The 27,548-nt window shown below is 52.5% G+C and overlaps 2 protein-coding genes across 2 annotated transcripts in view; one reads left to right on the forward strand and one right to left on the reverse strand.

Annotated features, from left to right (window-relative positions):
- Positions 1-27,548, reverse strand: part of LOC135873894 (zinc finger protein 420-like) — a 47,814-nt gene that overhangs the window by 9,052 nt on the left and 11,214 nt on the right. The window lies entirely within an intron of this gene.
- On the forward strand, positions 8,625-9,053 carry LOC135875254 (histone H2A-like). Its single transcript, XM_065400262.1, has one exon. The coding sequence runs from the start codon at positions 8,625-8,627 to the stop codon at positions 9,051-9,053; it is 429 nt and encodes a 142-aa protein (XP_065256334.1).

A 27,548-nucleotide genomic window follows, 5' to 3' on the forward strand; every position in this document is an offset into this window, starting at 1 on the left:
CATAACACCCCCCCCGAGCGCCGCGCCACCGAACCCCCCGCCCCCCCCCAGTGCCGAGCCCGGCCGCCAAACCCCCCCATCCGAGCGCCATGCCGTGCCGCCCAAACCCTGAGCGCCGGGCCGGGCCGCCCAAACCCCAAAAGCCGCGCCATGCCAACCTCCGCCCCCCCAGTGCCGCGCCGCCAAAGCCCCCGCCCTCCCCGCGACAGCCCCCGCCCCCCCAGTGCCGTGCCGCTGAAACAAAAACATACAAACAAAAAACCTCGAGCGCCACCCCACCGAACCAAAAATACAAAAAACCCCGAGCGCCCCCCGCCACCCCAAGATTGGCCGCCCCTTCCCAGGTGCCGCCCCAAGCAAGTGCTTGGTCGGCTGGTGCCTGGAGCCGGCTCTGTAACCAGCCACTCCACCTTGAATGATCCTAACTACTTACTCTCGGCTAAACAATCTCTTCCACCTTGTATTTAGCTGCGAGGCTCCAGTACCTTTCCCAGACCTGAAGAAGAGCTCTGTACAGCTCCAAATCTCGGCTCTCTCCCCACAGAAGCTGGTCCAGTCAACGATAGGACCTCACCCACCTGGTGTCTCTAATCAAGAGGACAGCTTTGGCTAACAGCCCATCCCGGTTCAGTGGTGAAGTAAAGGCAACATTTAGATATAAAAATCAATAGAAAAGTGCAGGGGCGGCTCTATGTATTTTGCCACCCCAAGCATAGCAGTCAGGCAGCCGTCGGCGGCACGCCTGCGGGAGATCCGCTGGTAACGCGGATTCAGTGGCATGCCTGCAGGAGGTCCGCTGGTCCCGCGCCTTCGGCGTACCCGCCGCCGAAACCACGGGACCGGCAGACCTCCCGCAGGCATGCCGCCGAAGGCAGCCTCACTGCTGCCCTCACGGTGACCGGCAGGCCGCCCCCCATGGCTTGCCGCCCCAGGCACGCGCTTGGTGCGCTGATGCCTGGAGCCGCCCCTGGAAAAGTGAAAAGAAGGGAAACGAGACAACAATCATCAGAGGGGTAGCCGTGTTAGTCTGGATCTGTAAAAAGCGACAAAGAGTCCTGTGGCACCTTATAGACTAACAGATGTATTGGAGCATAAGCTTTCGTGGGTGAATACCCACTTCGTCAGACGCAAGATGCAATAGACATTAGAAATGCAGAAAAAGACAGGAGCCAACCTCCTGTCCCACCCTGGGGGCAGGACCCCACACGCCCCCACCCCAGGGCCTCCCACCAACCCATCCTGGGCGTTCGCAGGACTCTCCCCCCAATAAAATGGATAAAACAATAAATTCCACCAAATCAAACTAACCATGATTAGAAAAAGCCGGGAAATGCGGGGGCTGGATCGGTCCCTGCTGGCCCAAGGCTCAGGGACTTTACTGGGGAGGGTAATTAAGCCCTGGGACAACGCTGCGCCGCGGGGCGGGCGGATTCCCCATCCCTGGCCGGGTTTCAGCCCAGCCGGGCTCTGCTCGGGGGTCACCTGCAGGCGGGTCTCTGGCCAGCCCAGAGCATCCCCAGGGCTCCGCGGGCAAACCCGCAGCTCGCCTGGACCGGGCATGCGGGGCGTCCCTCCAGCGGCTCGGCTCGGCTCTTCCCAGGCTGCCGGCTGCGCCTTCCCCCGGAGCCGGGGCTGGAAAGGGGAAGGGGGCAGCCCCCTGCGGCCAGCCCGAGGCAGGAGCGGACACGCCGCAGGCTCCAGGCCCCGCTGTGATCGCTGCTGGGCCGGGGGGCGCCCGGCCCTGAGCCCCGGCCTACCTGAGCAGGGGGCGCCCCGGCCCGCGGCCTCTTCCTCCCCATGGCGCGGCGCCCTCGGCTCCCGCCGCGCCCCTGCTGGCGCCCCGGGAGGACGGGAAGCGAGCTCCGGAGCGGGGAGCGATGGGCCGGGAGTCCTGCCACAGGGACGCCTGGCGGCCCCGCTCGGAATAGCCCCGACCTGCCGGGAGCGGCGGCACCGCAGGGCCCCAGGCAGCTCCGGGTCTCCTCGCCGGTCTCCTCCCCTTCCCAGCGCGTCCTGCGCTGCGCCCCCGGGGCCGCGCCGCCTGCCCCAGCTGGGCTTTGGGGCGTCCTCCAGCTCTGCGCCCCAGCCCCTTTCGCCGCCCTTCCTGGCTGTGCTGGGAGCGGGCCGGGCTGCTGGCTAGTTCAGGGGAAGGGGGGAGGCCTAGCAATGCCCAGCCTGGCCAGGGGAACCCCTACAAACGGGGAGCCTGTGGGCACTGGTACCCGGGCTCTGGTTAATGGCATGACAAGCTGTGACACTGTTTCAAGAGGCCCAAGAGTGGGGTCTATGCCACGTGAAAGCGGGAACACAGGACCTGCCCCCTTGGGTCAAACCAGGGATTTAGGACCATCTCTGACAGTGGGCAGCTCGGAGGAAGATGCAAGAAACCCCACTGTACATGTGGGATAATCTGCCCCATTAAGAGTTTTATCCTCATCTCCAATAGTTGGAGATTGTTTTAAACCAGTGGCTCTCAACCTTTCCACATGACTGGACCCCTTTCAGGAGTCGGATTTGTCTTGTGTAGCCCAGGGTTCACCTCGCTTAAAAACGACTTGCTTACAAAATCAGAGATAAAAATGCAAAAGTGTCACAGCGCACTGTTACTGAAACATTGCTGACTGTCTCATGTTGTCTGTATGAAATTTTAGTTTGTACTGACTTTACTGGTGCTTTTTCTGTAGCCTGTTGTAAAACTAGGCAAATCTCTGGATGAGTTGATGTACCCTGGGAAGACCTCTGCGTACCCCTGGTTGAGAACCACTGGTTTAAACCATGAAGCACAAGGTTTAGCTCCTTTCCCTTTTTGTTAGCATTAACTATCGAAACTCTGCCTATCCTGGTTAGCCATGTAAACATCAAATTCCTCTTTGAATCTTACTGCATTCTTGGATTCCATGTGGCAGGCAGTTCCACAGTCTAAGTGCATTGTGTGAAAAATATTGCCTGCGATCAGTTCTAAATCTCCTCGCCTCCCTTCCAGTTTCATTGATATAATGTACCGGCCAGGGGCTAGGGCTTTGCAATGGGTATGTGTCTCCTTCCCCTTCTCCCATACAAGCTTCCTTCTCGTGTTTGATCCCAAACACAGTCAGGTTTATTTGTAGGCTCTCCTGTGGTGCTCGGCATAGAGGGAGCAGAGCAGTTCACAAACAGGAGTGATTTTATCCTTATAACAGCCCCCCACGGGGAATGTTGGTGCTCGTGTCTCCATTCAAAAAAGAACTAGATACGTTCATGGAGGATAGGTCCATCAAGGGCTTTTAGCCGGGATGGGCAGGGATGGTGTCCCTAGCCTCTGTTTGCCAGAAGCTGGGAAGGGGCGACAGGGGATGGATCACTTGATGATTCCCTGTTCTGTTCATTCCCTCTGGGGCACAGGTGCCAACTTTCCAAAGTGCAAGGGGGTGCTCGACCCCTGGCTCTGCCCCAGGCCCCACCCCCGCCCCGTCTCTTCCCCCCCAGATCCGCCCCCTCCCCGAGAGCGCTGCATTCTCGCACCTCTCCCCTCCCTCCCACCCCCCACCTCCTGAATGCTGCGAAACAGCTGATTGCGGCGGGCAGGAAGCGTGGAGAGGGAGGGGGAGGCGCTAATCTGCGGGGCTCGCCGACAGGTGGGAGGTGCTGGGGGGGGGGATGGGAGGCGCTGGGGGGATGGGAGGGAGCTGATAGGGAGGCTGTCGGTGGGTGCTCAGCACCCACCATTTTTTTCCCATGGGTGCTTCAGCCCCAGAGCACCCATGGAGTTGGCGCCTATGCCTCTGGGGCACCTGGCACTGGCCACTGTCAGAAGACAGGATACTGGGCTGGATGGATCTTTGGTCTGACCCGGTCTGGCTACTCTTATGTGCTTATTATACAAATGGAATTGAAGCCCCAAGAGATTAAGCAATGCACGCAAGGCCCCAGAGGAAATGTATGTGATAGTCGGTAACTGAAACCAGGTCTCCTGAGTGCTGGCCCTGTGCCTTAATGACAAAACCACCCTTCCTCCCACATGTCTTTTCATCTTGGGCTTTGTGACGGAGTCACAGGCCTGATATTTGGGAACTGCTCTGTATGAAGCCAGCCAGGACTCCGGGTAACGTGACTCCCCTCAGGACTGTCCAGGGCAAAAAGCCTCCTCGGCTACGGCCTTCCCAGTCTGACCTCAGAGCATTCAGCCCCTCTGTTCACACTGCACACTTCCCTTGGTGGGTCCACATGGACAGGACCCTGGGGAAGCCAGAGGGCCCTGCACCCCAACTCTGCAGCCAGCCGTGACTCTCAGCCAGCGTGTAACACAGAAGGTTTATTAGTCAACAGGAACACCGCGTAGAACAGAGCTTGTTAGCACAGAAATCAGTGAGTTTTAGCAAAGTCCATCTTGGAGAATCCTGGGCCAGACGTCCTGGACACCCCCTCTGAGTCCCAAACAGGAGACTGCCCAGCTTCCAGCGACCCAACCTCCGACATGCCCGTTGCCCCTCCTCTTGGTCTTTGTCTCGCTTCCAGGGCAAAGTGTCACCTGGTCGCATCCCCCTCCTCGCCTATGTGCAGGCAGCTGGAGCTGCCTCACCTGCCCCCAAGGGTCTCAGCAAAAATCACACACCCTTATCCCCACCACCTAGGCATTGGTGCAATACACAGGGAAACTGAGGCACACAGTATTCGTGTAAAAGAGTAAGACTCACATAGGCTCGCGTACAACATAATGAGGAAAAATCCACTTTGTCACAGGCTTCATAGTAGGTTTAATGCCCTGTGCCCATCTGTCATTGTTTGGTCTGGCCTGGCAGGGGCAATATGCACATATGACCCATCTGTGCTTACCTGAATTTTGATTCTTCTTGAACTTCATTGTGGTGGGAACTTTAAAGTAGCACCGTTTTGCTCCTTACTCCCTGTGCACAGGCAGCGTCTGAGCTCCTACACTGTGGCAACACAAAGTTTTTCCTGGTTTTTACTCCTGTCAGCCCTGCAGTGGCAGAGAGTGGGTGAGGTGAGAGTTCTGGGAGAGTGAGCTGGATTTTAGTCCATCTCAGGCATCAGCAGCAGAACGTTAACCATGTTCTAATTGTGCAGTCTTCATGAGTGGCGGGTGACCCACCAGCTTGCAGAGACTAGCCCCTGGCCGGCCCTGCCCCTCCCACCCCCCTTCCCCCACCAGAGCCCCCACACACACACAGTCGCCAGCCCCATCCCTCCCCCCCCCCCCCGGAGCACCGGGCAGGCAGCATGCGCCCCCCAACCCCGAGCAGGGGGGTACTCCCCGAGTGCCAGGCGAGCAGCACGCAGCCCCCCGGGCAGGCAGCACGCGGTCCTCCCTAGCCCCCCCTGAGAGCCGGGCAGCACGCCCCCAGCACCCAGGGACTCCCCAGCATTGGGCGGACCCAGCTACCCCACGTCCCCTAGCCCTAGCCCCAGCACGCTTCCCTGAAGAGGAGCAGCCAGCCTGCCTGGGCTGGGGGGCCAAAGGGGAAGGGCAAGCACAGGGGCCACGCTGGGCTATTTGGGGTGCCATAGTCTCCCCCAGCCTACAATACGCGCCACCCATGGCAGTCTTTATTGCTGGTGACTTTTACTTTTCCCGGTGGCTGCTCCAACCCCGCTCCATCCCTTCCCCGAGGCCTCGCCCTCACTCTGCCTCTTCCCACCCCTGCTCGTCCCCCTCCCAAGGCCCCGCCCCCGCTCCGCCTCTTCTTGCTGTCATAAGAACGGCCATACTGGGTCAGACCAAAGGTCCATCAAGCCCAGTATCCTGTCCTCTGACAGTGGTCAATGGCAGGTGCCCCAAAGGGAATGAACAGAACAGGTCATCATAAAGTGATCCATGCCCTGTCACCCAATCCCAGCTTCTGGCAAACAGAGGCTAGGGACACCATTCCTGCCCATCCTGCCTAATAGCCATTGATGGACCTATCCTCCACGAATGTATCTAGTTCTTTTTTGAACCCTGTTATGGTCTTGGCTTTCACAACACCCTCTGGCAAGAAGTTCCAGAGGTTGACAGTGCGTTGTGTGAAAAAAATACTTTCTTGTGTTTGTTTTAAACCTGCTGCCTATTAATTTCATTTGGTGACCCCTAGTTCTTGTGTTATGAGAAGGAGTAAATAACACTTCCTTATTTACTTTCTCTATACCACTCATGATTTTATAGACCTCTATCATATCCCCCCTTAGTCGCCTCTTTTCCAAGCTGAAAAGTCCCAGTCTTATTAATCTCTCCTCATACAGAAGCCGTTCCATACCCCTAATTATTTTTGTTGCCCTTTTCTGAACCTTTTCCAAGTCCAATATATCTTTTTTGAGATGGGGCAACCACATCTGCATGCAGTATTCAAGATGTGGGTGTACCATAGATTTATATAGAGGCAATATGATATTTTCTGTCTTATTATCTATCCCTTTCTTAATGATGCCCAACATTCTGTTCGCCTTTTTGACTGCAGCAACACATTGAGTGGATGATTTCAGAGAACTATGCACTGACTCCAAGATCTCTTGCTTGGGTGGTAACAGCTAATTTAGACTCCATCCTTGTATATGTATATTGTATATAGTTGGGATTATGTTTTCCAATGTGCATTACTTTGCATTTATCAAAATTGAATTTCATCTGCCATTTTGTTGCCCAGTCACCCAGTTTTGTGAGGTCCTTTTGTAGCTCTTCGCAGTCTGCCTGGGACTTAACTATCTTGAGTAGTTTTGTACCCCACTTCTTCCTGCCCCTGCTCAGCCCCTCCCCCAAGGCCTGGCCCTTGTTCCGCCTCTTCCCACTCCCGGTCTGACCCCTCCCCTGAGGCCTCCCACATGCCGCTCACTACTCTCCGCCCTTCCCCGAGCACCTCCCGCCAGACGTCAGCCTCGCTGAACAGCTGTGGCTTGTGGGTGCGGAACACCCCCTATATTTTTCCATGGGTGCTTGAGCCCCGGAGCACCCACGGAGTCGGCACCGACGCTTCATGGGCCAGCATTGAGGCATCTTGGTATGGGGAAATATAGGCTGTTGTGCCCCTCCAGCTTTGTACCTTTTTGCTCAGGATCCAGAGACGTTGCATCTGGTATAAAGGTGTTTCTGGGGCCTGTTTCTGAAGGTTGGGAGGAAGGCATCTTATATCCACACGGGGAGGATTAGCTGGGGACGCATCGGTTGGAAGTAACGGAGGAGGAGAAGGACCTAGGAGTCCTGGTTGACCGCAGGATGACTATGAGTCGGCAATGTGACGTGGCTGTGAAAAAAGCTAATGCGATCTTGGGATGCATTAGGCGAGGTATTTCTAGTAGGGACAAGGAGGTGCTGCTTCCGTTATACAAGGCGCTGGTGAGACCTCATTTGGAGTACTGTGTGCAGTTCTGGTCTCCTATGTTTAAAAAGGATGAACTCAAACTGGAACGGGTACAGAGAAGGGCCACTAGGATGATCCGAGGAATGGAAAACCTTTCCTATGAAAGGAGACTCGAGGAGCTCGGTTTGTTTAGCCTAACCAAAAGAAGGCTGAGGGGGGATATGATTGCTCTCTTTAAATATATCAGAGGGATAAATACCAGGGAGGGAGAGGAATTATTTCAGCTCAGTACTAATGTGGACACGAGAACAAATGGATATAAACTGGCCGTGGGGAAGTTTAGGCTTGAAATTAGATGAAGGTTTCTAACCGTCAGAGGGGTGAAATTTTGGAACAGACTTCCGAGGGAAACGGTGGGGGCGAAAGACCTCTCTGGCTTCAAGATTAGGCTAGATAAGTTTATGGAGGGAATGGTTTGATGGGATAACGTGATTTTAGTCAATTAGGCAATAACGTGCCATCGCTGGTAAAATGAGGGTCCGGCTGGAGAATCTTGCCTGTATGCTCGGGGTTCTACTGATCGCCATATTTGGGGTCGGGAAGGAATTTTCCTCCAGGGTAGATTGGCAGAGGCCCTGGAGGTTTTTCGCCTTCCTCCGCAGCATAGGGCAGGGGTCGCAAGCTGGTGGATTCTCTGCGACTTGAAGTCTTTAAATCACGATCTGGAGACTTCAACAGCTGAGTTAAGGGAAAGTGGGTGGGTCAGCTTTTGTGGCCTGCATCATGCGGGAGGTCAGACTAGATGACCATAATGGTCCCTTCTGACCTTAAAGTCTATGAGTCTATGAGGATGGGCAAGGTCCTTGGGAGTGTTTACAACTCGGTCTTTTCCATCTCCAACTTGTGTAGCTCAGTGATGAGGAGACCTCAGCTAGGAGTGCGCAGGGAAGTGTTTGAGAAGGAAGTATTTGCTAGCGGAAGACAACGTCTTCCCACCCCTCTGCCCATGATGTGTGTAAACGTGATGAGTTAAAGGAATTATCCTGTAAATTAAGATCATATTACACAAGAGCTTGTCTAAAAAGACCTAGGTTCCTCCTCAATTCTCCCTTGAAGCTGCAAAGGTCAACAGGCTGTTAATGAAAATGACATCATAAAGAAAGGAAATATCCCCATTGGCTAATAAAGGATCTTGCTTCCCATTGGTTCATACCTGACGAATCAAAATGTAAGGTTGCCATCCTTCCTCCCTCCCTTCCCCCCACCACCACAGTGTTGAATCCTCAATCTGAGCCTCTTTCGCTCATCTTGCTGTTTACTGCACGGAGGGCCACTGAGCGGCAGGAATTTGCAATCATGTCTGGGCTGGGAAAAACCAGGGAGGCCCCTCAGGCAAACTCCAAGTCCCAGTCTTCTCAGGAGAAGTTGCAGTTCCCTGTGAACCATATAGAGAAGATGCTGCGTCAAGGACACTGCATCAAGCGGATCAAAGGTGGAGCACTGGTTTACCTGGCTGCCGTGATTGAGTACCTGACCACTGAGCTCTTGGCACTGGCTGGGAACGCCACCCGGGACGACCCGAGGAGATGTATCACGCCGCGGCATCTGTGGCTTGCCATCCGCCGTAACAAGGACCTCCACAAGCTGCTGCTGGGCGGTGATGCTGTCTTCCAGGGGGGAATCCTACCCAACAGCCAGGCCATGCTGCTGAAGGTCAAGAGCAGCAAATCCTCCAGGAACAAGAGTCTTCGCCTGCCGGGGGATAACACCCTCCAGGAGAAATAGGAGTGACTTTGACCCTTCCCTTTCACAGCCACCCACGTGCTCTATTAAAAGATACAAACCCAGGACTGCTTTTCATTGCCAGGGATGGATTCATAAAAGTGTATATGGAGAAGAGAAAGAGGGCGCCACGTGGGATGTATCTGAGCCCGGGAGGAGTGATGTCCTGAGTTCTAATCCCAGTTTTGCAGTCGGGCCTTGGGCAAATCCCCTAATCTGTGTCTCTCAGCTTCCCTATCTGTAAAAGGGGGGAATCAATTTTTACCTACCGTGGACTCCTCAATATCTCCACAGTGCTTTGCACATGAAGGGCCAGACCCTGTCTTGTTGACGCCAATGGGAGTTTTGCCATTGGCGTCAACAGACCAGAATTCGGACCGTAAAGTCCTAGGTGCTGTATGGATAAGTGGCTTAAAGAACCATGGCTGTCGGCAGCGTATTTTGCTCTCTGTCTTTTGTGATAGGCTGGAAGCCCGATCGTTCCTCCCATGAGAGCAGCTGAATTTGCACTAAGGTGCTGGAAGGTAAAAGGCAGGAAAACAAACGTATCCTGGGGCACGAAAGGCCTGGCGGGGGAGGAGAGATGAAACAATGTTAGATTTGTTGGTTTGAACCCCATCTTAAAATGTCGTATTAATCATGTCGGGCCAGAGCCTCGGGTGCTGTTGATCAGCAGAGCTCCAAGTCTTCAATGGAGGAGCTCTGCTGATTGACACCAGCTGAGACTCCGCCCCTTAGTACTTTTCCTGCTGCTCCACCCTCGATCCAATAGGCCTCTGCGGCTTTCAGAACTTCCCTCAGAGCTTCACTTCCTCCACGATGGCTCTGTCCCAAATCTTCCCTGGTGGAGCCAATGGCAGCAGCCCAGGGATGTTCTTTGGACCCCTAACCCTAGTCTTCCTGCAGGGGCGCCATTTTGGGGGGGCTCCTCCCCCCCCCCCCAAGTTTTGAACCAGAAGTCCGCTCATAGCGCATGCCCCAGCCCCCAGACAGAGCTTGAGGCCTTGGCTACACTTGCGAGTTGCAGCGCTGTAAAGCCGCCCGCAGCGCTGTAACTCACTCCCCGTCCACACTGGCAAGGCATTTGCAGCGCTGTATCTCCGTGGTTGCAGCGCTGCAGGTACTCCACGTCCCCGAGAGGAATAGCGAGTATTGCGCTGCCGCTGCAGCGCTGCGGCGCCAGTGTGGCCGCCCAATGCGCTGTGAATGGCCTCCAGGAGTATTCGGTAGTATCCCACAATGCCTGTTCTAGCCACTCTGGTCATCAGTTCAAACTCTACTGCCCTGGCCTCAGGTAACCAACCATGTGACCCGCCCTTTACATTCCCTGGGAATTTTAAAAATCCCCTTCCTGTTTGCTCAGCCCGGCGTGGCATGGAGTGCTATCAGCGAATCTTTCCAGGTGACCATGCCTCCACGCGCCAAGCGAGCCCCAGCATGGAGCAATGGCGAGTTGCTGGACCTCATCAGTGTTTGGGGGGAGGAAGCTGTCCAGTCCCAGCTGCGCTCCAGCCGTAGGAATTACGATACCTTCGGGAAGGTATCAAAGGACATGATGGAAAGGGGCCATGACCGGGACGCCCTGCAGTGCAGGATTAAAGTGAAGGAGCTGTGGAGTGCCTACCGCAAAGCCCGTGACGCAAACGGCAACTCGGGTGCTCCCCCCGCGACTTGCCGATTCTACAAAGAGCTGGATGCGATACTTGGGGTTAACCCCACCTCCACTCCGAGCACCACCATGGACACTTCAGAGCCGGGGGGAGGAGGAGGAGAAGGAGGAGGAGGAGGAAAACGGGAGTGAGGGTGGTGGGCCGGATGGAGACACCCCGGAATCCCTGGAGCCAAGCAGCCAGGAGCTCTTCTTGAGCCAGGAGGAAGGTAGCCAGTCGCAGCGGCCGGTACTTGGTGGAGGACAAACAGAAGAGCAGGATCCCGGTAAGCAGTTTTTTTTTTCGGGAAGGAATTTTTTCGGTGCGGGCTCTTTGGGAGAGGAGGGTTAGGCATGCATGCCTAGATGCGGAATAGTGCATTGATGTGGTTCATCACATCGCGGTAATCGGCCTCGGTAATCTCGAATGTCTCATCCAGAATGTGTGCAATGCGCTTGCGCAGGTTTATCGGGAGAGCCACCGTGGTCCTTGTCCCAGCCAGGCTAACGTGTCCGCGCCACTGTGCCGTGAGGGGCGGGGAGACCATTGCTGCACACAGGCAAGCTGCATATGGGCCAGGGCGGAAGCCGCATTGCAGTAGAAGTCCCTCCCTTGCTTCCCAGGTCACCCTCAGCAGCGAGATATCGTCCAGGACGAACTCCTGTGGAAAATGTTGGGACAGTGTTCAGTGTAGGTGCCCCCTGCAGCTGTTGGCTCTCCCCAAGGCACAGAAACCCAGAGGACAGTACAGCCCTGAAATAATCAGTCCCCCTTACTCACCATTTTGAGGCTGCCGTGGGATATGTGTGCTCTGTTTCAGATGGGAAAATTATGCTATTGTGTAGACCCTGTGTGTTTTCTACTCCTGAAGTGCGGGGGGAATAATTACTCTGTCTGGTATAAACAATGCTGCCTCTGTTAAATGTTGCATTTTGCCTATACAGCTGCATCAACCTTGAGACCTCAGCCGTCCCTCTTATCGCCTGCTCAGAGACTGCAAAGACTCAGGAAGAGACCGCGAAAAAGCAAAGAAGACATGCTGCAAGAAGTGATGCGGCAATCTATTAAAGAGAATGAGAAAGCACAGGACTGGAGGGAGAGAGAAAGCAGGATCCGCCAGAAAAACGCAGTGCACTGGCGGCAAAGCACCGCGCACCGGCGGCAAAGCACTGATAGGCTCATAAGCATCCTGGAACGCCAAGCAGACGCTATCCAGGAGCTCGTAGGCATGCAGAAGGAGCAGTACCGCAAACGCAAATGCCACCCCCCCCCCCACAGCCCTTGTCCCAAAACTCTTTCCGTTGTGCCCCACTGTCACCTCCAACCCACTTTCCCCAACTTCCAGGTTCTTCACACCACCCGCTGCCTCCAACACCAGTATCTTCACCACACAGCCCTGAAAACCACGACCCTTACCCTCTGCACTCAACCCCCATCACCATGCAGTATAGCTATCCAGAAGTGCAGCACTCACTGCACAGCACACCAGACAGGACATACGCGAATCTGTGATTGTACCGTTCCCCACTCCACCCCCTTGTTTCTTTTCAATAAATATTTTTTTTTCTTTTCAATAAATGGATTCTTTGGCTTTGAAAACATTCTTTATTATTGCATAAAGTAAAAGACTCCTTAGCCCAGGAACTAAACAGGCACTGCAAGTCTGCTTGTCTGCTTAGCAAACACTGATTCCTAAAGATTGGAACTACTGCACTTCACTCCCGTGCAGGGCACCAAATATCACTGCTGGTTTGCAGCCTGAAATTGCTCCCTCAAGGCATCCCTAATCCTTGCAGCCCCGCGCTGGGCCCCTGTAATAGCCCTGCTCTCTGGCTGTGCAAATTCAGCCTCCAGGTGTTGAACCTCAGAGGTCCATGCCTGAGTGAAGCTTTCACCCTTCCCTTCACAAATATTATGGAGGGCACAGCACGCGGATATAACCGCAGGGATGCTGTTTTCGGCCAAGTCCAGCTTCCCATACAGAGATCGCCAGCGGGCCTTTAAACGGCCAAAGGCACACTCCACAGTCATTCAGCACCGGCTCAGCCTGTAGTTGAACCATTCCTTGCTGCTGTCAAGGCTCCCTGTGTAGGGTTTCCTGAGCCACGGCATTAACGGGTAAGCGGGGTCTCCAAGGATCACAATGGGCATTTCAACTTCCCCTACCGTGATCTTCCGCTCTGGGAAAAAAGTCCCGGCCTGCATCTTCCTGAAAAGCAAAGTGTTCCGAAAGATGCGTGCGTCATGCACCTTTCCGGGCCAGCCTGTGTTAATATCAATGAAACGCCCACAGTGATCCACAAGCGCCTGGAGAACCATAGAGAAATACCCCTTCCGATTAACGTACTCGGATCCTAGGTGGGGTGGTGCCAGAATAGGAATGTGCGTCCCATCTATCGCCCCTCCACAGTTAGGGAACCCCATTTGTGCAAAGCCATCCACTATGTCCTGCACGTTACCCAGAGTCATGGTTCTTCTGAGTAGGATGCGATTAATGGCCCTGCAAACTTGCATCAACACGATTCCAACGGTCGACTTTCCCACTCCAAACTGGTTTGCGACCGACCGGTAGCTGTCTGGAGTTGCCAGTTTCCAGATTGCAATAGCCACCCGCTTCTCCACTGGCAGGGCAGCTCTCAATCTCGTGTCCTTGCGCCGCAGGGTGGGGGCGAGCTCCTCACACAGTCCCATGAAAGTGGCTTTTCTCATCCGAAAGTTCTGCAGCCACTGCTCGTCATCCCAGACTTCCATGACGATGTGATCCCACCACTCGGTGCTTGTTTCCCGAGCCCAAAAGCGGCGTTCCACGGTGCTAAGCATGTCCGCGAATGCCACAAGCAATTTCGTGTCGTACGCGTTACGCAGCTCGATAGCATCATCGGACTCCTCACTCTCACTGTCACTTTGGATCTTAAGGAATAGTTCGACAGCCAAACGTGACGTGCTGGCGAGACTCGTCAGCATACGCCTCAGCAGTTCGGGCTCCATTTCCCGCAGACAGATCGCGCTGCACAGAAACCGTTGAAAGATGGCGCCAAAGGTGGATGGAAACAAAGGGATTTCTGGGATGCGAAGCGATGCATCATGGGATGTTGGGACAGGACCCAGAATGCCCCGCACTCACGCCCCCTTCCCACAACCCACGGCACCAGAATGGGAAGAGGTGCTCTGTGGGATAGCTGCCCATAATGCACCGCTCCCAATGGCGCTGCAATTGCCGCAAATGTGGCCACGACAGTGCGCTGGGCAGCTGTCAGTGTGGACAGACTGCAGCGCTTTCCCTACTCAGCTGCACGAAGTCAGGTTTAACTCACAGCGCTGTACAGCTGCAAGTGTAGCCAAGGCTTGAGTGTGGACTGTGATGAGTTCTCTGCTGCTAACAACTTCTGCCCTTGGGGCAGGGAGTTTGTTTATAAACAGAGGTGGGTGATTAAGATAACAAAAGGCTTGTCATTAAATTAAATTAAATTAAATTAAATTAAATTAAATTAAATTAAATTAAATTAAGGATCTTTAGATGATCCTGAAAGCATTGCCAGGCACTCCAGTTAAAAGATAGGAAACAAAGAGTAGGAATAAATGGTCAGTATTTCGTAGTGGATTGAGGTAAATAGTGGTGTCCCCCAGGGGTCTGTACTGGGACCAGGGCTGTTCAACATGTTCACAACTGATCTGGAAAAAGGGGATAACAGCGAGGTGGCAAAATTTGCAGATGATACAAAATTATTCAAGATAGTTCAGTCCAAAGCTGACTGAGAAGAGTTACAAGGGACCTCACAAAACTGGGTGACTGGGCAACAAAATGGCAGATGAAATTCCATGTTGATAAGCACAAAGTAATGCACATTGGAAAATATAATCCCAACTATACATAGAAAATGATGGGGTCTAAATTAGCTGTTACCTGTCAAGAAAGAGCTCTTGGAGTCACTGGATAGTTCTCTGAGAACATCGGCTGAATGTGCAGCGGCAGTCAAAAAAGCGAATAGAATGTTAGGAATCATTAGGAAAGGGATAATAAGGGATAGATAATAAAACAGAAAATATCATGTTGCCCTATATAAATCCATGGTATGCCCACATCTTGAATACTGTGTGCAGATGTGATCGCCCCATCTCAAAAAAGTTATGCAAACCTGACTTACGGAAATCTGGATTTACGGAAAAGTTCCGTAAGCTTTTTTTTTTTGCGTAATTGTCGGAGATACGTTCCTGACTTACGCAAAATGCGACTTACGCAAGGCGAACAGAACGCCTTGCGTAAGTCGGGGAGCTTATGTATATTGGAATTGGAAAAGGTTCAGAAAAGGGCAACAAAAATGATTAGGAGTATGGAATGGCTTCCGTATGAGGAGCGATTAATAAGACTGGGACTTTTCAGCTTGGAAAAGAGATGAGTAAGGGGGGATATGACAGAGTCTATAAAATCATGACTGGTGTGGAGAAAGTAAATCAGGAAGTGTTATTTACTCCTTCTCATAACACAAGAACTAGGGACCACCAAATGAAGTTAATAGGCAGCACTGGCCACTGTTGGAAGACAGGACACTGGGCTAGATGGACCACTGGTCTTACCCACTATGGGCATTCTACTGTTCTTATATATAACCCAGATGTAGCTGCCCCTGCTGTAACCCACTAGACCCCACTCCCCTCCGAGAGCTGGGCTAGGGCATGTGCTGTGAGCAAACCCCTGGTTCAAAATTTGATGTGGGGGACAGGAGCCCCCCCTGCCTTTCCCTAAATGGTGCCCCTGCACTAGACCCCACTCCCCTCCCAGAGCTGGGCTAGAACCCAGGAGTCCTGGCAGGGTCTCTCTCTCTGCAGAGTTAGTAACAAAGTAAGAATATACATTAAAATTTTAAATCTAATCGGTGTCCCTTCAGTGACTGGCCACAAGATGTCAGAACATGTTATATTAGAGCTGAGTGGGTCTAACAGTTATTTAAATGTTCTTTCTTTTATCTAGGAATTAGATACAGGGCTCCTGTCAGTTAATTGTTAAATTATCTGCCAGAAAACTAGACTTTTCAGGTGCGTACATACTACATACAAACTAGAGTTTTCAGGTGCCTCCTGCTACATAGCCCCTGGAATCACAGTTAAAGTTGCACCCCCTTCACCGAAATCTGAAATGGTGCCCCTGATTTTCTCCCTCCTCTCCCCTGAATTCACCAGAGGAAGCTTGGATTTCCCAGCTGGGAGCTGGCAAAGCAGCCAGCGTAATGGACACGCCAGGCTGAGCCAGGTCCTTCTCTCTCCTGGCCTGAGGGCCGTAGCAGAGACGGTGCCAGGATCTCAGGGGTGAGTGGAGAGGAGGAGCAGCGGGGCAGGAGGGAGCTGGGGCTGGATGGTGGCGGGTTGGGCTGGAGGCAGAGATGGGATGTCGGGTTGTCTCTATGGGGGACGAGCGACGGGCAGAGGAGACCCTGCAGCTCGGTGCACAGAGCCCCGTCACTGCAGGGCCCACCCAGCGCCCCGGGTCGGGCACCTTGGGCAATAACAATAGCAGGATGCCAGCCTCCTCCATCAGCCCGAGCCCCGTTAACTGCCATCTGGTGTACGTGAACCTGCCCGCTTGGTGCTTGCTGGCCAGGCTGCTATGTCTACCTCTCCTCCATTGGCTTGGGAGCGCTGCTCCTATCGGCACCTGGGCCAGGGCGGGGGTGAAAAGAAGAGGCACAAATAAAAGGCGCCCGCAGCACTTCAGCCTGAGAAGGGCCTTGGCTGCCAGCAGCACCTCCAGCTGGGAGCACGGGGTGAGCTGGCCCTGCTGGGGACAGGCGTCTGAGCGCTCGACTGTGTGCCATCAAAGGAGACGGAGGGGATGGAATAACCTGCGCCAGGCGCGGGACAGGGGACCAAGGGGCGCTCCGCTCCCCCATCCCTCGGTGCATTGCCAGCCAGCCAAGCACCGCTGCCGTCCGTGTTCCCCACTCCTCGGCCCGTGGGACCCCACTTTTCTGTATGTAAAGGGAGAGGCCTGGTGCCACAGGCTGGCTGGCCCTTTAGGGAGAGTCTGGTCCAGTCTCACCTGTGACAGATCACCTCCCCCAGCTGATCCCGATTGGCTGGAGAGCAGGCGGCCCTGGTCAGTTACTAAACCCAGCTGGGAAGGGGTCCTGCAATGCCGACAAAGGGCGAGATTGCTCAGTTAGTGCAAGGAGCTGTGGAAGGCTCTGGGGACCGGCTCTGGAAGAGGGGAGGCTCCCGGAGGAAGCCCTGAGAGAGGAGCAGGAAGAATTGGGTGCTGAGCCCACAAGAGGCCAAGGCCCTTCTGTTGATGCTGCCCCTGGGACTGTTGTCTAAGTGTGTGTCCGGCACAGAGAGAGACCAGTGTCTGGGAGAGTCTCCCCAGAGGAAAGGCAGGCCTGAGGCAGGGAGCGCTGGTGAGGGGTAACTAGCTAAACCCAAGTAGAAGGATGGGGCCCAGCCCAAGACTGGGATGGAGGCTCTTCTGTTGATTTTGTTATATTTGTTTGGGAATGTTGGTTTCCTGGGAGGGGTGGAACTTCGGGTGAGGGGTAAGTCGTCACAGCATCAGACCACGTGGGAGGCAGCGGCCAACCATGGACTGAGGGAAACTGAGGCAGGGTGAGTATTGTCCCAGTGGGCAACCAGGGGGCACTGCAGAGGCTGACTCTGCCACAGCTGGCCCGTGCATGTGTCTGGTTCCCAGGATTTTTGCAGGGTGTTTTAAGGAGACACAAACTCCTTACCACACCTGGGGGGAGGGATAGCTCAGTTGTTTGAGCATTGGCCTCCTAAACCCAGGGTTGTGAGGTCAATCCTTCAGGGGGCCACTTAGGGATCTGGGGCAAAATCACTACTTGGTCCTGCTAGTGAAGGCAGGGGGCTGGATTCGATGACCTTTCAAGGTCCCTTCCGGTTCTAGGTGATGGGATATCTCCATTAACCAAACTCTCATTCATGCAGTGTGGGAAGATGTGGTTTAATAGCCCCAGCTGATGTGACCATTCAGACCCCATGATTCATAACAGGGGGGTTGTTACTATGTGGAGATCATCCACCCACCACTGAAATGGAGCCACTAGCAAGGCAGTGCAGTGGTTTAGGACAGGAAGTGAAGGAGAACAGCAGATTCAGTTGGAACCAGGAGGAAAAGGCAAGGAGGGAGGTGCAGAGGGTAATTAAGCTGGAATTTGGCAAGGACACTGTGGTTAACGATCTGACTCTCATAAATAGTGTCATCCAGAGGAGGGGGGTAGATTCACACATGCTGGCTCAGAGAGGGGTAAATTCCACCCTGGAGACAGCACACCACACTGAAGGGAGGATGGGCAGCGTCACAGCTGCCTAGGGTGACCAGACAGCAAGTGTGAAAAAGCGGGATGGGGGTGGGGGGGTAATAGGAGCCTATATAAGAAAAAGACCCAAAAATCAGGACTGTCCCTATAAAATCAGGACATGTGGTCACCCTACAGCTGCCATCATCTCTGAGTTCTGTTCAGGGCTTCCAAGGCTGGATTGTGACTCGGGTTTGAGCCCAAGCCCCCCTTCTGTCCACACAGAAATCAGCAAGTACTCAGGGCCCAGGTCCTAGGACCCAGCTAGGAGGGTGGGTCAGAGCCCGAGTCCAAACCCTGTCACTTTGCAGTGTGGACACACAGCTCAAGCCACAGACTTGAGTCAGAAGGTCTGTGCAGTGCAGTCTGGATGCGTTAGCATAGCTTTGAGACCTGTGTCCAGGAATTGTAAATCCAGGTCTACAGTGCAGTGTAGATGCTCAAGTGCGGGCTTGGAGCCAGCAAATCCACAAGAGAAGACCTGTCCAGTAGCACACCATGGATGGCACAGACAGTTGTCCCATGGCGGGGGTGGGGCATGAGACATCTGGGTCATTGGTTCATAGAATCAGACATAACCAGCCCCACTCCTTGCAGTGGAGACTGCAGCTTAGGGCTGTCTTGTGGACACTGCCTGTATCTAACAGGAGGTGCGGAGGTGAGAAGACACAGGCTAGGGCGACACAAGGAGATGCCAGACTTTGGAGACTCTGAGTGAGCTATTACATCTACTATGTTCTTGGTGTAATAACTGAATAAAAGCAACAGAGGGTCCTGTGGCACCTTTAAGACTAACAGAAGTATTGGGAGCATAAGCTTTCGTGGGTAAGAACCTCACTTCTTTCCATTACTTGCATCTGAAGAAGTGAGGTTCTTACCCACGAAAGCTTATGCTCCCAATACTTCTGTTAGTCTTAAAGGTGCCACAGGACCCTCTGTTGCTTTTTACAGATTCAGACTAACACGGCTACCCCTCTGATACTTGAATAAAAGCAATTCACTTGGGACTCGCTGCTTCCTCATGAACAGCAGAGGAACCACCCACATCCTGGATCCTGATGCACCAAATACTGAACTGAATTCAGGTCTGTCTAGACCAGTGGTTCTCCATCTGGTTGGGCTCAGGACCCATTTGTAACCTTGACGGCCCGTCGTGACCCAGTAAATAGCTTTAATGCAAAAACCATCTGGTTTACTACATATTTCGTATCCACAATCTATAATATACACATTAATGTAATAAGTACTAACTAGGCACTCTGTGCGTACCATGGTGGTGGGTCCTGCCGTTCCTGTCCCATGGGGCTGGCAGGGCTCGGTCGGGTCCCCTCTCCCAGTGTTGTGACCTTCAGGATTGCAGTGTTCAGCGGCGTATTATCGCCTAGGCCAACAAGGTCTAGGCCTAGGGCGGCAAATTTGCAGGGGCGGCAAATTTGCTCGCGCCCTCCTCCCCAACTCCGCCCCTTCCCCAAATCCCCGACCTGCCTCCTCCCCCAGGCATGCCGCGCTTCCCTCCTTCCACCTCCCTCCCAGGCTTGCCACGCAAAAGCGCTGGGAGGGGGGGAGAGGCGAGTAGCGGCGCGCTCAGAGGAGGCGGAGCAGAGGTGAGCTGGGGCCCGCGGGCACGGGGAGTAACCGGGGGGCCGGGAACCGCTCCCTGCCCCAGCTCACCTCCACTCCACCTCCGCCATCCCCCGAGCGTGCCACAGCTCCCCTTCTCCCCCCTCCCTCCCAGGCTTGCTGCAGGGGAGCGGAGATGGGCTGGCGCGGGGGGGGAGGGAGGCACGGCAATTTTTTGAGGGCCTACGGGCGGCAAATTTGTTAATCTGCCCCTGGCAGTGCTGCTCAGGTTTGGCCCTTGCCAATGGGTGGCCAGCCAGGCCAAATTTGCGTGACTGGTGTTGTGACCCGGCGCATGGGTCGCACCGCCACGCACTCAAATTTGGCCTGGCTGCACCCCTGTTATCATGACAGAGGGCTAGCTGGGCCAAACCTGGGTGGCACCGCAACCCGGTGCACCAGCTCAGAGAGCCCAGAGCAGGGAGCTGAGCCCAGCCAGCCCTACAGGAGCGGAGCTGACGGAGCTGCCACTGTGGGGTGGGTGCAGGGCAGGTTCTACATCCCCCCCCCCCATGGTTCCCCCCAAAGAAGCAGGAGCTGACCCCCCCCTCCCCCCATAACCAGGCCTCCTACATTACCCTTTGACACATTCTGATGGCACAATTTTAGGTCATGACCCACAGGTTGACCCCCTGAGCTAAATTACACCAAGGATGAATTTTCCCCATTGTTATTTACTCTCTGGAAGGCAGAAGCAGTGAGGTGTGAGAGGAGACAAGACTGAACTGCAGCCAATATATATCTGCATATGCTCATTTAATTAGAATCTGAATACTACAAAGTACTGCATATAGTTGTTTGGTGTATTTAAGAATATAACATCAGACTGGCCATACTGGATTAAACCAATGGTCCATCTAGCCCAGTATCCTGTCCTCTGACCGTGGCCAATGCCAGGTGCCCCAGAGGGAATGAACAGACCAGGTAATCATCAAGTGATCCATCCCCTGTCGCCCATTCCCAGCTTCTGGCAGACAGAGGCTAGGGACACCATCCCTGCCCAGCCTGGCTACTAGCCATTGATGGACCTATCCTCCATTTGATTTGGAATCACTTCGGCAGCAGTGTAGAAATAACAATACAGTGCGCTACTACGACCCCTCCCCTCTGGGATGTCAATAAACACAGCGGGGATCTCGACACCACATCTGAGCCAGCACATCTCACGGGTTTTAATAAAAACCCCTAATTAGGAAAATAAAGAGTTCAGCCCTATGACGATATGGGGCCAAATCTTCCGCAGTGTAAAGTCAGTGGAGCGACAGGATTTACACCAGCTGAGGAGCTGGCCCCTGATATCTCAAGAAGCAGCCATGTTCTTCTGCAAGCCCTCAGTACATGAAACGCCTCCCATTGACGAAGTAACGGGCTGGCAAGATTGAGCTTTTAGTGAATGAAGCCCCCTGTGCAATGAATACAATCCCCCATTTACACCTGAGGAAACTGTAGCACAGAGAGGTGAAGCGTCTTTCTCAAGGGCAGAGACAGGACCAGGCCCCAGAAGGCGGCGTGAGTGTCAGTCCCTAACCACTAGACTTTATGCCCTCCTGGGTGGCTAATGTGACACACTCCCCAGTTTAAAGCTCCCAGGAGTGAGTTAGGGCAGGTCTACACTACAAAGTTACATCGGCGCAGCTCCACCGCTGTCGCACATCTGGTGAAGACGCTCTAAGCCGACGGGAGAGGCGGTAGCTATGCGGCCGGAGAAGCTCTCCCACCAAGACAGTGCTGTCTACATGGGTGGGTGTGAAGGTCGGCATAGATACATTGCTCTGGGGTGTGGATTTTTCACGCCTCTGAGTGACATAGTTAGACTGAAGTGTAGACCAAGCCGTGTAGACCAAGTGTAGACCAAACCACAGTCAATCACAGAAGGGGAGACCAAATGACCGTATCTGCATGTTACCCTTTAAATGTAACAAGTTAACCCTTTTCTAACTGAACTGTTGAGATGTAATGAACCCTTCCCTCATAAGTCTGCAGCAGGGTTTCAATCCCAAACCTTCAGCTCTACTGAATCAACCTCTACCACTGGAGTTAAAGGTGGGGAGGGATAGCTCAGTGGTTTGAGCATTGACCTGCTAAACCCAGGATTGTGAGTTCAATCCTTCAGGAGGCCACTTAGGGATCTGGGGCAAAATCACTACTTAGTCCTGCTAATGAAGGCAGGGGGCTGGACTTGATGACCTTTCAATGTCCCTTCCTGGAATAGGATATCTCCATTTCATTTTTAAAAAAAAGAGTAACTTCAATAGCAGTAGTAGGCCAGCCAGTTGAGGGGGACATGACACATGCTTCACCAGTGGATTGCAGAGGCATCTCTACATGGCTGAAATTTTTATTTTCCAGCTTGGATCTATTGATGTGGGAAACATTTTGGATTTTTTTCCCTTTACAGATGTGGTTCAAGGATGAGCTAATCTAGAAGCACAGTGATGGAGCAGTCTGCCTAGACAGTTAATAAAAGTATAACCCCAGTAAGAGTTGGAAGTTCAAACCAGAGACATTACCCGTTAGGCTACACAGTCCTTTGGTTCAACTGACCCACATTTACCGGCCCGAAAACCACTAAGGGGAAGTGCCCTGAATGCAACAGGAACACATTGAGACAATTCCACTTTAAAAAATCCAAACCAAAGAGCAGGGCTACAAAGTAATTTCCTTGGGCCACGCTGAGACCTATGTCCCTGCACACGCCCCTGCAAAGAAGCCAGCACTCACTGTGTGCTTTTGCTTCGGCAACACAAAGAGCTTCTTTAAACATCTGCAATAAAGAGGAAGGGCCAGGTCTTGGCACAGCAGCTCTGAGCCAGGGGAGACCTAGGAATCTTCCACATGCCGCTCAAGCCCTAGGGGGTGGATTTCACCCAGCACAAGTAACACAGCAGAGCACTGAGGGATGCAAGAGTCCAAAGGGAAGAAATGTTCCTCTCGGGGCCTTCTTCCCCGAGGCTATGCCTCCTTGGCTAGCCTGTCTGTAACGCCGAGGTATTAGTCTGCAATACAAAGCCAGGGCCTGAGCTTGCAACCCAGCCTCATGGGAGCGCTCCCTGCTCAAGATGGCCGTAAGCAGTGGTCTACGCTCATCCTTCAGAGTCCTGGGTTCTAGTCCAGGAGCAGGCAAGCTTTTTGGCCTGAGAGCCGCATCAGGTTTCCGAAATTGTACGGAGGGCCGGTTAGGGGAGGCTGTGCCTTCCCAAACAGCCAGGCATGGCCTGGTCCCCGCCCCCCTGACGGCCCCCCCAGGACCCCTGCCCCATCCACGCCTCTGACCACCCCGACCCCTATCCACACCCCCGCCCCCTGACCATCGCCCCCGAACTCCCCTGCACACTATCCACCCCGCCCTCTTACTGCCCTGCCTGGAGCACCAGCGGCTGGCAGTGCTACAGCCGCGCCGCCCGGCTGGAGCCAGCCACCCCACCGCGCAGCACAGAGACCGGGTCAGGCTAGACTGCCAGCTCTCTGGAGCAGCAAATCTCTCTGTGTGTTTGTGCAGCACTCAGTATGAGGGGCCTCCAGAGGCTACAATAACAATGATAATATGAATGAAAAAAGTCACCCCATTGACGTCAAGGGGCCGGATTCTGATCTGGCTCATGCGAGTGTCAGTCAGCAGGAGTATTTCCACCAGGGTCAGGAGGGGCATTGGTTTCAGTGGGACAGCTGGCTTGAGCAAGGGTCATGGTAGCTGGATCAGGCTGCTTCTTTTAAAACCTAACCCTAAAAAAGACTGCGTGAGTCTTACAATGATCCCCAGGGATCCTAGGAATCCACTTGCTGTGGGAAAACGCGGGATTTGCGTTGTTACAGAGAATCTTGTTTTTCACCTTTTGTGAAAAAATAGAAACATCCATTAACTATTAACTAGATTTTACTGAAAGTACCAGTGTCACTTATTCAGTGCGTGCAGCCTCTCCCTCTTGTGGTTGATTTTTAAATGTGCTTTAAATGTACATAGCTAAACACACTCCAATAAACTGCTTCTGGCGTATAGAGCTTCGTGTTTTACTGCATCTCAAATTTCACTTCAGCCTCCAGCCGTGAGTAATTAAAGTTATGAAAAGATGCCACACACTTGAAAAATCACCCCTAAAGCCCATGTCACTGAGTTTGGCAAGGACAAATTTCACATTGATGGTAATGTGCTGTTCTGTAATGTATGCAGCAAGGCTATAGATGACGTTTGAAGGCAGACAGCTGTAGAACACATGGAAAGCACTAAATACAACCTGAATTTTAATCGTGGGAAAACATGGATTTTTTTTTATTGGAGAATTTTGGGGTTCTTTGATCACTGAAAACTAGGATCCCTGATGATCACCAATGAAAGGCAAGCCTCTACCAACTTTGGGCTATCAGAGACATACTGAGCGTAGGAAATAACTGTGACATCATCACTAGGGTGATGATAAATGTTGGCTGTATAATGGTGTAGCAGGGCGGTCACCCCGCTCCGGTTTGGAAGGGGTTAAAAACAGCCTTGGGAGAGGGCTTCCCCGGGGAGCCAATCACGAGTGGGCTGGAGGCAGCCAATCAGGGCCTGGCTGGGCCAGTATAAAAAGGGCTCCTGGGGAAAAGGAGGTGAGTCTTGCTTCAGCAGTGGAGCAAGAAGGACCTAGCTGCCTGGTAGAGACTGGGGTACCTTGGACAGAGCAGTGCTGGGAAAGGGCAGGCTGAGCTGGGGAGCTCTGGCCTGGCGACCTCACAGGCTGAGGCCTTGCAGCAAAGGCCTGAGGAGGTCCTAGGGCTGCAGGGAGGCAGTCAGGGCAAGGGATGAGTGGCCATTTCAGACTGCAGTTTGCCCTTTGAGAGAAGGGGCTAGATGACAACTGACAGTAGTCACTGAGGTGAGGTGGGCTCAGGGGAGTGGGGTTCCCTGGGTGAGGGGCAGCACCCCAAGGAAAGGGCCACCGTGGTCCAGGAGGGACGAGGGGCCTACACAGGGTGGAGATAAAGGGACTGCAGAGAGGCAGGTAAGGGCAGGGAAACTGGCCAGAGGAGGGCGCTCCTGAGCTGGATGAGCTAATTCCCAAAAAGAACAGGAGTACTTGTGGCACCTTAGAGACTAACAAATGTATTTGAGCATAAGCTTTCGTGGGCTACATCCAAGTGGGCTGTAGCCCACGAAAGCTTATGCTCAAATACATTTGTTAGTCTCTAAGGTGCCACAAGTACTCCTGTTCTTTTTGCGGATACAGACTAACATGGCTACTACTCTGAAACCTAATTTCCAAACTGACCAGCAGGAGGCGCCACACTGGTGAGTGCCCCAACCTGTTACAAATGGCAACCACTGTATGGAACACAGCACCTGCCAATTTCAAAGCATTTTATGGCCAATAACTAAACAATGCATTCAGATTCATAGATTCTAGGACTGGAAGGGACCTCGAGAGGTCATCGAGTCCAGTCCCCTGCCCGCATGGCAGGACCAAATACTGTCTAGACCATCCCTGATAGACATTTCTCTAACCTACTCTTAAATATCTCCAGAGATGGAGATTCCACAACCTCCCTAGGCAATTTATTCCAGTGTTTAACCACCCTGACAGTTAGGAACTTTTTCCTAATGTCCAACCTAGACCTCCCTTGCTGCAGTTTAAGCCCATTGCTTCTTGTTCTATCCTTAGAGGCTAAGGTGAACAAGTTTTCTCCCTCCTCCTTATGACACCCTTTTAGATACCTGAAAACTGCTATCATGTCCCCTCTCAGTCTTCTCTTTTCCAAACTAAACAAACCCAATTCTTTCAGCCTTCCTTCATAGGTCATGTTCTCAAGACCTTTAATCATTCTTGTTGCTCTTCTCTGGACCCTTTCCAATTTCTCCACATCTTTCTTGAAATGCGGTGCCCAGAACTGGACGCAATACTCCAGCTGAGGCCTAACCAGAGCAGAGTAGAGCGGAAGAATGACTTCTCGTGTCTTGCTCACAACACACCTGTTAATACATCCCAGAATCATGTTTGCTTTTTTTGCAACAGCATCACACTGTTGACTCATATTTAGCTTGTGGTCCACTATAACCCCTAGATCCCTTTCTGCCGTACTCCTTCCTAGACAGTCTCTTCCCATTCTGTATGTGTGAAACTGATTTTTTCTTCCTAAGTGGAGCACTTTGCATTTGTCTTTGTTAAACTTCATCCTGTTTAACTCAGACCATTTCTCCAATTTGTCCAGATCATTTTGAATTATGACCCTGTCCTCCAAAGCAGTTGCAATCCCTCCCAGTTTGGTATCATCCGCAAACTTAATAAGCATACTTTCTATGCCAATATCTAAGTCGTTAATGAAGATATTGAACAGAGCCGGTCCCAAAACAGACCCCTGCGGAACCCCACTCGTTATGCCTTTCCAGCAGGATTGGGAACCATTAATAACAACTCTCTGAGTACGGTTATCCAGCCAGTTATGCACCCACCTTATAGTAGCCCCATCTAAATTGTATTTGCCTAGTTTATCGATGAGAATATCATGCGAGACCGTATCAAATGCCTTACTAAAGTCTAGGTATACCACATCCACAGCTTCTCCCTTATCCACAAGACTCGTTATCCTATCGAAGAAAGCTATCAGATTGGTTTGACATGATTTGTTCTTTACAAATCCATGCTGGCTGTTCCCTATCACCTTACCACCTTCCAAGTGTTTGCAGATGATTTCCTTAATTACTTGCTCCATTATCTTCCCTGGCACAGAAGTTAAACTAACTGGTCTGTAGTTTCCTGGATTGTTTTTATTTCCCTTTTTATAGATGGGCACTATATTTGCATAGAAATATAGATTTGCAAAGTCCTCTCTCCACCAGTCAGATCCTCAGCTGTTGAAGCCAGTGGAGCTAATCTGATGGACACCAGCAAGGATCTTCACACTACGACCTGCATGCATGTAACATTTAATGTACAGTGTTGGTACTACATAAATAATACAATCAAATAGTTAATAACCAACCAAACCATCTATGATATACTGTATGATTTGTTACTTCATTGAGGAAAAAAACTATTTAAATACTTTCATTGAACACAAAGCAAGACCCGGATCCTGTAAATATTCACGAGCAGGAGGAGAACTGCCTACATGAGAGAAAGCACCACTCCAGATACAAAGTGTTTGAAGGATAAAGTCTCATTTTTGGTGGTTGATGATAATTAAGTAGTGAAAATATAACAGTTGATTTGCTGCCAAGAGAACAAAGTCTCCTCATATAACAGGATTTGAATTCACCACCTTTGAAAGCCCCAAGGTCCAATCCCACTCTGGTGTGAGTGGTTGCAACTCCCAGCAATTTCAATGGGAGTTTTGTCTGCTTATGTCCAGGAAGAATTTGATCCAGAGACCTTATCCACTCAGCTATACAGTCTGTTCTTGTCCTGCATCTGAACTGACATGGTGAAGTTAACGACAAGGAGGCTTTGGCATTGTTCCCTGAATGCATTATTTTATTTGATTTATCCATAAGTATTGCTGTCTCGCTCATCGCCAGTGGGTGAGTGACTCAGGGTATTGATCCTTCATTTTACATGTAGGAGGTAAAACTCTGAACCTTTCTCCCTTTAATCTGTCTTCTTCCATTGGTAGCTGATGATGTGGGGGAATGGTGTCGTTACAACCTGGTTGCATGGGGAAATGCTGGTTTCAGCGGGTGTCTTCTTGCAGCATCCTTTCGAGGTAGTGAGATGTGCGTATCAAGCTGATATGCTGGGGAAGTTGTCACAAGCGTGGGCTTTTCACCAAGAACCTTGTTCTTCTGCTGTCACAAGGTGAAATCTGGGCTCGGTCACCCTCAGAGTCCCAGCTGAGTGTAGGAAGGATAGTGGGGAATGGAGGAGACAGGTGGTCCCAGAGGTCTCTGGACTCTAGCCCATTCAGGGCAAGCACCTAGAAATGGACCCATCATTTGACCAATCATTTGGGGAGGG

Source organism: Emys orbicularis, chromosome 2, assembly GCF_028017835.1.
Source record: "Emys orbicularis isolate rEmyOrb1 chromosome 2, rEmyOrb1.hap1, whole genome shotgun sequence".
Lineage (NCBI taxonomy): Eukaryota > Metazoa > Chordata > Testudines > Emydidae > Emys > Emys orbicularis.